This window comes from Loxodonta africana, chromosome 3, assembly GCF_030014295.1.
Source record: "Loxodonta africana isolate mLoxAfr1 chromosome 3, mLoxAfr1.hap2, whole genome shotgun sequence".
Lineage (NCBI taxonomy): Eukaryota > Metazoa > Chordata > Mammalia > Proboscidea > Elephantidae > Loxodonta > Loxodonta africana.
The window spans coordinates 153,444,754-153,454,256 of NC_087344.1; the positions used below are offsets into that span (position 1 = coordinate 153,444,754).

The window sequence follows — 9,503 nt, forward strand, 5'->3', positions numbered from 1 at the left end:
TGCTAATGGGAAGTAGCAAGTAATACCAAACGAAACCATTACCATCGAGTCAGTTCTGACTCACGGCAACCTCATGTGTTTCAGAGTAGAACTGTTCCATACGGTGGTCTTGGCTATAATCTTTACAGAAGCAGATAGCCAGGCCTTTCTTCCACTGTGCCACTGGCTGTGTTCAAACTTCCACCTCGTAGGTTAGTAGTTGGGTGCAAACTGTTTGCACCACCCAGAGAAATTGTTAATAGCCAGTGTCTCCCACCACTCCTTCATCCGTTCAACTAAGATTTACTGAGCACCTACTCTGGGCCAGGTAGATACTGATATAGAGGAAAGAGACAGGCCCTGTCCTCTAGGAGCCCCTAATGGAAGAACACAGATAGCAGAGGATTACAGCACAAAGTAGGAAGTGCTGGGTGAGGACTGTGTCTCCAGAGTCCCCATGAGCTGTAGAGGCTCAGCCTGAGGGAGTAGGGAGGGCTGAAGAAAGTGAGGACTGGGTTATGTTTTGAAGGTTACATTTGACTGGGTTATATTGCTCAGCTAGGGATGAGATGGCATATAGACAGCTGGGAGGAGGGCATTGGGGAATCTTTCAGGTGTTGGCATGGTTGGACCAAGAGTATTAATGGGGAAGGGCAGTAAACGAGGCTGAAGAAGCAGGCAAAGGCCAGCTGGAGACCATTTTGTATGGGGCATAAAGGTTTGGGGCATTTGTTCTGGACATGAGGGTGAGCGGGTCTGCGTGAGTACCTTCTGTAAACTGGACACTTAGCATCAGGGTGGCCAAGCTGGAGAGAAGAGGCTGTACAGACACTGAGCCACAGGGATGGAGTTGCTGCGCTGCACTGAGGCATGGGGGATCAGCATTGCCTGCCACTTGTCAGCTGGGGAACCTGAGCACTGATTGTGATACTTTTTGCTGGTGTGACTGAAGCATGTATTTGTTCACCATCTCCCAACACAGCTGGTCTAGGCTGGATGGTTCTGATAGAGTGCTTCCTGGGGCGTGGAGGTCAAAGTTGTCACCCCCTACCCTCAAGCCTTCCTCCTTCCACCTGGTTCTGCCCCTTGGAGTGATAAATTTCCTTTTCTATCTGAGCCATTCGAACATACAGAAACATTTGTGGTGTATGATTTTCAGCATATCGCATACATTATCTCATTTAATCCTCACAATTCTGTGGTGTAGCTTTTCCTCTCCCCACTTTACAGATGAGGAAACAGAGTCAGTGTGGTAAATGCCCAGAGTCACATTTGCAGTCTCCAATCTTGTGTACTTTCCACCACTCCAGGATTTCGCTACATGTGGCCCTTGGACTACCTGTATCAGAAGCACCTGGACTGCTTGTTGCTAATCCAGATTCCTGGGGCCCTACCCAGGCCTCCTGAAGTAGAATCTCTGGCGGGGGGACTGTTGTTGTTGTTGCTAGTTGCCATCCAATCGGCTCTGACTCATGGCAACCCTATGTAAGACAGAACGAAGCATTGCCCAGGCCTGTGCCATCTTCTGGGGTAAGAGCACAGAATTCATGTTGTAACACACACCTCAGTCTATTTCTAGGTCCATTAAGGTATGAAAACCGTGATCTAATCTTACTAACATGTCCACCTTGAATCTTCTCTTGCCTTTTTTTTTTTCTGGAAAAAAGAGAGAGAGAGAGAGCTTTTTGGGTACATTTGCGTTATAAGTAACTCTTTCTTAAAGAACACAGTGGTATAGATCAGTGAAGTCCCAGAGCCTGATGAGACCTTGGAGATCTTTGCAGAAACCTCCCTCTTGTACTTTCTCTCTCCCCAGTTTGCAGAACCATTGACGTCCATCCTCTGGCTGAGCCGAGATGGGTGACTGGAGCTTCTTGGGAGAGTTCCTGGAGGAAGTACACAAGCACTCCACGGTGATCGGCAAGGTCTGGCTTACTGTCCTCTTCATCTTTCGCATGCTTGTGCTGGGCACAGCTGCTGAGTCTTCCTGGGGGGATGAGCAGGCTGATTTCCAGTGTGATACATTGCAGCCTGGCTGCGAGAATGTCTGCTATGACCAAGCCTTTCCCATCTCCCACATTCGCTACTGGGTGCTGCAGATCATCTTTGTCTCCACTCCATCTCTGGTGTACATGGGCCACGCCATGCACATGGTGCGCATGCAGGAGAAGCGGAAGTTAAGGGAGGCTGAGAGGGCTAAAGGGGTCCAGGGTTCTGGCTCTTATGAGTACCCAGTGGCTGAGAAGACAGAGCTATCCTGCTGGGAGGAAGTGAATGGAAAGGTTGTCCTCCAGGGCGCTCTGCTCAACACCTATGTGTGCAGCATCCTGATCCGCACAACAATGGAGGTGACCTTCATTGTGGTCCAGTACCTCCTCTACGGGATCTTCCTGGACACCCTGCATGTCTGCCGCAGGAGTCCCTGCCCCCACCCAGTCAACTGTTATGTATCCCGGCCCACAGAAAAGAATGTCTTCATCGTCTTTATGCTGGCTGTGGCAGCACTGTCCCTCTTCCTCAGCTTGGCTGAACTCTATCATCTGGGCTGGAAGAAGATCAGACATCGATTTGTCAAGTCACAGCATGGTATGACAGAGTCCCAGCTTCCTGTCCCCTCTACGGGCATGGCCCAGAGCTGCACACCACCACCTGACTTCAATCAGTGCCTGGAGAATGGCCCTGAAGGGAAGTTCTTCAACCCCTTCAGTAACAAAATGGCCTCCCAGCAGAACACAGATAACTTGGCCACTGAGCAAGTGCGAGGCCAGGAGGAGATTCCGGGGGAGGGTTTCATCAACATCCGTTACGCCCAGAGGCCGGAGGTGCCCAATGGAGTCTCCCCAGGTCACCGCCTCCCCCATGGCTACCACAGTGACAAGCGCCGCCTCAGCAAGGCCAGCAGCAAGGCCAGGTCAGATGATCTATCAGTGTGACCCCCCAGTGTGGGGGAACTAGGACCAGGTGGGAACAAAGAAGGGTCAGGGAGGAAAGATATGTCCCTTCTGATCCCATGCTCTCTCATTCTCCTCACTGCTCTGCTCCTCTTGGTTCCCTGGTCTCAATGTGTTATGGGTTGAATTGTGTCCCCCAAAAATATGTTTTAAATTCTAACCTCTATGCCTGTGGTTTTAACCCCATTTGGAAATGGGTTGTGTTTGTTATGTTAATGAGGCAGGATTAGTGTAAGATGTATCTTGAGTAAATCTCTTCTGAGATATAAAGGAGATTAAAGAAGCGAGCAGGGCAGAGATGGGAGAAGAGAGATGCCAAGCTACATGAAGATCTCCCAGGAGCAGAAGCTCAAAGCAACAAGGACCTTCCTCCAGAGTCAACAGAGAGAAACCCTTCCCCTATAGCCAGCTCCCTGAGTTTGAACTCCTAGCCTCCTCAACTGTTCACCAAGGACATGGCTACACAATCTCTTGTTAAAGAGATTAAGCCTGTAAACCACTAGTTGGATCTAACATACTACCACAGCCAAAAACCCATCAGCTTAGACTGAAGGGGACAGAGAATGAACAAAAGGAAAGAACACTGTCTGCCTCTTGGAATTTTACAGTCAGGAAAAGACCAAAGTAGCTACATCTGTTATCCTTCAAGGAAAGAAAAGGACCATCCCTGGAGCAGCTCAGAGAGGAGCAGAACTGTTGGAAGGAGTGCGGGAAGTAGGGCATTCATGGTTTCAAAGGGTGGGGTCATGGTCTCCTGGATCTCAAAGTGTGGGGCCACAGCCTCCTAGGTTTCAAAGAGTTGGGTCTTTGCCAGCATGGTTCTGGAGTGTGGGATTGTCATTAAGGTGTGCCAGGGGGACGGGACCACCACCCAAAGCTGAGGATGGGGCCTGCCAATGCTGAGCGGGTGGGGTTACCACTCAGATGGAATAGGAGACTGGGGCCACCCAGAACCAAGAGAGCAGAGTTGCTATCCCAGTGGATCTGGAAGGTGGAGCTGAAGCCCAGGGTTAAGGGGCCTCCACCCACAATCTAGACAGTGTGATCAACATCTAGAGTCTGGAGGGCAGGGCCATTGCCCAGATGGTCTCAGAGAACAGAAGATTATTTTCAAGCCTTGAGAGCTAATATAATGTGTTCTGCTGTGTTTTGGACTTGCTTAGTGTCCATTATCCCTTCTTCTCCTTCACTTTCTCCCATTTGTAATGGAAATGTCTACCTTGTACCTGTTCTACCATTGTACTTTGGAAACAGACAACTTGTAGTCCAGATTTCGCAGGTTCACAGATGAAAAGGAATATTGTCCCAGGATGGAATAAATCTAAAGTCTTAGCCATATTTGATTTAGATGATTCAGAAGATGAGATTTTGAACTTGGAGTTGATTTAAGACTTTTGAGATGATATGATGTGGTGAATATGTTTTGCATGTGGCAAGGACATGAATTTTGGGGGGTCAAAGGGCAGAATGTTATGTATTGAATTGTATCCCCCCAAAATATGTGTTTTAAATCCCAACCTCTATGCCTATGGTTATAATCCCATTTGGGAATGGGTTTTGTTAAGTTAATGAGGCAGGATTAGTGTAGGGTGTATCTTGAGTCAATCTCTTTTAAGATACAAAAGGGATTAAACAAGGAGCAGGGCAGAGATGGGGGAAGAGAGATGCCAAGCTGCATGAAGATTGCCCAGAAACAGAAGGTGAGGAGAGACAAGGACTTTCCTCAGAGCTGATGGAGAGAGAAAACCTTCCCCTAGAGCTGGCACCCTGGATTTGGACTTCTAGCCTCCTAAACTGTGAGAAAATGAATTTCTGCTTGTTAAAGCCATCCACTTGTAGTATGTCTGCTATAGCAGCACTAGATAACTAAGATGCAATGACATTGCTCAGTTATTTCAGGAGGTATGACCGAGGCTCCATGAGTGAAGTCAGAGACATGGGTACCAACCCAGGCTGCTGTGACTTCCTCATCCTCTACCCAGGATACTCATCGAGGCCTTTTCAGATTACTAAATGAATAGGATAGAAGAAGGGAAGGGAAACTTGGCAAAATCTGGCCTGGGAGGGATAGCTGGAGGGATACAATAAATTTCTACATATGAGCAATTTACCAGATAGGTCCTCCCAAGTCCTTAGGACTTCCCTATTCACCGCCTTCTCACTCCACCAAGAAACAGCCCAAAGTTCTGAGCCAATAGCAAGTGTGAGTCAAGGAACTTGGATTAGATGTGCTCTTGAAACTATTGTCTCCTTGGGCCATAACTGTGGTGGCCTTTGGCTGCCCTTGCTGTTCCTCCTTCTACCCAGTCTTAAAAAAGGGTCTTTGGAACTTGATGAGCAGCCTGAACTTTACAGGTACCTTTAGTATGTACCTCTGGTAAATGTCCCACCTTGGTGATGTTGTAGCTTTCTTTCTGCCCGGATGTATACCCAGTCCATAGGGGTGCCAGCTCATCCAGGGAGTCATTGCTCACCGACTCTACTGGAATTCCTGCCACCAGCTGACATCATGTGGCTCCAACCCGATGATGGAAACCATCCCTTCCATTCCTCCACCTTTGGCTGTTCACCAAATGCTCCCCAAAAGACTTTATGGACAGGAATGCCCAAGAAGCCGTCGTCCTCCTCTGGGATCCTGACCAGATCCCCAGCCACTGAAGCCAATGGAATTTCTGCAGCTCTTATTAAAACAGAGGGCATTGTGCTTCTCAGAGGTAGATTCCCCTTAGGAGAAAATAACTCAGCTATGAGGATGAAAATTAAAAAGAAGAGAAAACACTGGAAAACTATTTTCCCTTCCTATTTATTTCCCTCGTTAACTGCCAACTTAGAGTGAAGAGGAGGTGTGATGATAGCTAATGGAGACCTCCAGATAGCTTTCTCTTTCCCCGGAGGGTTTAGCAGGGGTGTGGAAGCAGTAGGGGAATCTCCAGTTCTCTTGGCAGGGCGTTACTTAAAGGCATGGAGATCCCTAGTTCTCACTGGTGCCCCTAGTGAGCCTGCCAAGTGGGAGCTCCAAAAAAGCTCTCCCTTCCCCAGGGCTGGGCCAGCTTTTACTATTCAGTCCTTTCAAAATGGGTATCTCCCATTTTGGATGGAGGTAAAGGGATGCTCAGAATTGGATACTGAGTTTCACAGAGAGACGATTACTTTTTAAAAATGCGTGCGTGTGGGTGTGTATGTGTGCACGCGTGCGTTCTTACGCTCACATGAGTGCGCACTGAAAGGGTAGGTGAAGGGGAGAGGGCTCCCAAAATTAGGGAAGAAATCCTTGGAGAAGCTAGTGGCTTCCTGTCCTCCCCTCCAGCTGTATGGCAGAGGGGCTGAGCCTCACTACCTCTGTGTCATCAGCCTAAACTGATAGTCCTGAGAGGTCAGGACAGTGGAAAGTGAAGGCTCAGAAGGGGCTCAGCCTCTGCTCCACCTGCGCATCTTCTGGTCCCTCTTTGCTGATATTTGGATGCTGTTGGTGGGTGGGAGGAGGATGAGGATAGAAAGGTGGAGGGAGGGAAGAATGACTTGTCGTTTCAGGTTCCTGGAGGCAGACACATTTTTTAATCTATTGCCTGGCACTACTAGCAGTAAGACTCTCCTTCCACCTCAGAAATGTGTTTGTTCTGTGAAATGTGTGCTCTTGAATTAGAAAGTCTATGAGATCACTCCTTGACTCACCGTCAAGAGACTTTCAGGAAAGAAAAAGGAAGTATGTGTAATTTGTCTTAATAAAGTCTAGTCCTGCATCTCTCTGTCTTTTGTGTCCCTTTCATGCTGTGACTGCAAGAGAAGAATGGCAGTGGGGGAGGGGAGCACTTGAACCCCACCCATCAGTCAGTAATGGAAAAAACTGTGGATTCAGACATGTGAAGGTTAAAATCCAAGCTGCTGATTCACTGCTTGACTTCAGCAAGCTGCTTAATCTCTGAGCCTTGGTTTCCTCATCTGTAAATCGGGCCTAGTAATAACTACCTCATAAAAAAAAAGTTGTTAAATGAAGGATTGTTCAGCAGAGGTCCTGGGACATAACAGTCTGTCAATAAATTAAATTAATTTTCCCTTGTGGAGCTTAAAATCCAGCTGAGACAATCAAATTAACCCACGTAGAGGAAACAATTAAAATAGAATTAAGTGGGAATTCACTTCTTACTGAATCTAACAACCATAAGGCTCTAGGAAGTGATACATATGAAAAGAAAAAACACATAAAAGAGGGCAGATCTGACCTGGGCCTTGAAGAGTGACTAAGGCTTTAGAGGAAATGACTCTGTGAAATAAGCCTTGGTGTCCCCATTTTACAGACATGGAAACTGAGGCTCAGGAAGGTTGCCTGACAGGAGACAGATGTTCACCGGCCTCTAACTGGGGCCACACATCTTTGGAGAAGGAGAAATGATCTTGCTCCAATAAAAAGTCAGGGGACCGCCCACCTCCTCATCAACAAATGGAATGCCATTTCCTAGAGAAAGAAGTAAAGGCTGGGAAAAACAAACACAAGTATTGTCTCAACTATCAGTTGGTCTTGTTTATCGGAACAGAACGCGTGACACAAATGTTGAGACTTGGGGTGCACCTGGCATCTGTTCAAAGGTGAGGGCCTCAACCCAGAGGTGCCTGAGTAGTCCAACAGGAAAAAGCATCCGGGACTCATTTTTTTCCTTCTAGAAAAAAAGGTAGTGCATTTCATAGTTTTGTAAACATAACTATTAACATTTAACAGTTTATATTACACCAGGACTACAAAAGCCAAGGAACTTACTTTATAATGAGCAAGATTTCAACCCAGGTATCTATTCTTACTTTCTCTTACTCCCCTCCCCCCTCCTGCCCCCAAAAGTTTCATCACTAAAGAGGGTAAACTGGCTGATAATATAGTGAACATGCTCCATGGTGTAAGCCCTTCAAATCCCCTTCCTTAATTTCCTCCCTCCAATGCTAGGCGAGACCAGACTTTCTATCGCTGGTGTTTCATTCCTATGGCTAGTATTAAAGTAGTTTAATGCTAATAATACTCCTAAGAAGAATCATAGTAGGAATGAGTTTGTGACTTTTTTTCCTAATAGCAAATTTTGATACTAGAAAGAAAAACAAAAGAACAACAGCACTAAGCACCTTGTAGATGTCTTGAGGAGCCCCTGGGTGGGGCAAACAGTGAACTGAATGATTAACTTGGCTGCTAACTGAAAGGATGGCAGTTCGACTCTACCCAGAGGCACCTCAGAAGAAGGCCTGATGACCTACTGCCAAAAAATCAGCTATCGAAAACCCTATGGAGCACAGTTCTACTATGACACACATGGGGTCGCCATGAGTCTGAATCGACTTGATGGCAACTGGTTGGTTAGGTGTCTTGAATGATTACTTTCATGATGTGGGAATGAGGAAAACAGGGAGGTGGGAGGGCGATGCCAAAGATAAGCTGCCCACTTGCCAATCATTGGTAGAGCCTGGAAGCCTGAACGCCCCTTGGGTTCTTGTCCTGTCCTATTAGCTAGTTGAAATAAGATGGACAGCAGTTGCAAGGGAAACAGAAAGTGGTAAGTTTATTATCTACACAGACAAGGATTAACACAGGGTCTAGTGACCAGAAGACCTTGAGCTCCCTGAGCTGGGGACTTGGGGATCTTTTATGGGGAGAATGGTTCCAGGTTTTACATCTCAGTCCCTCTTAGCCAGCCCATTCTTGAAATTCCCCTCCCTTGTCCAGGTTAGGCAGTCTGGTTGCCAAGTCCTCTTGGGCTGGATGTACTGGTGGATGGACCTCTCACTCCAGAATGGGTTCTGGGTACAACAGTGGGCTAGTAATTGTGCTCCCTTCCTGAGGATGGAGGTTCAGAGGTCAGGTTCTTCAAAAGTGTGTGTGGCTCGTTGGAGCTTGTTCTCAAGGGCAGCCATCTAGCCTGAAAAATATTACTAAGAAAATGTTGCCTACAGCATATCAGGGTTAGTTAGGAAAAAGAGGGAGTTAACAGACCTTGCACAACAACTCTGTCTTATCTTGGGCTGCCTCTCAGGAGCCTTTAGCTAGGGTTTCACAGGGGTTCTTGTACTGGTCCTTTATAATAAACAGAATTTTCAAATGCTAGGTATGTAAATAGAATAAGATTAGTGTTTTTTCCTCTTGGTCATCTGATGATCATCAGAGATGGGTAGGATTTGTAGCTTTTTTAAATTGACGCTTCAACTGGAAAAGAGAAAAACTTTCATTCGACAAACATTTATTGAGCACCTACTTTGAGTAGGCACTGTGTTAGACTTTGGAAGCACAATTTAATAAAACAGAGGGCCCTGACTCTCGAAGCTTACAGTCTAGTGGATGATACCCCAATACAAGTAAACAAAATAATTACAGACTGTGATAGCTGCCATGAAGGAAACAAATAAGAGGCTAACGAAGGTGGAGGTAGGGACCTTCTTCAGATAGGGTGGGCAGAAAGTCCTTTCTGAGGAGGTAACATGTAAGCTGAGATCTGACAGCTTAGAAGAAGCCAGCCACTGAGGAGTAGAAGAACCCAGCTGGGGAAACCCAAATATTTTCCAGGAAACCCTAGAATACAGCCATCCCTTACCTCATTCTAG

General features: G+C 46.9%; 1 protein-coding gene across 1 annotated transcript; it reads left to right on the plus strand.

The window, feature by feature from the left end:
* The first annotated feature begins 1,727 nt into the window (after positions 1–1,727).
* GJA5 (gap junction protein alpha 5) lies at positions 1,728–3,018 on the plus strand. Its single transcript, XM_003421953.4, has one exon. The coding sequence runs from the start codon at positions 1,836–1,838 to the stop codon at positions 2,910–2,912; it is 1,077 nt and encodes a 358-aa protein (XP_003422001.1). The 5' UTR covers positions 1,728–1,835; the 3' UTR covers positions 2,913–3,018.
* The last annotated feature ends 6,485 nt before the right edge of the window (positions 3,019–9,503 follow it).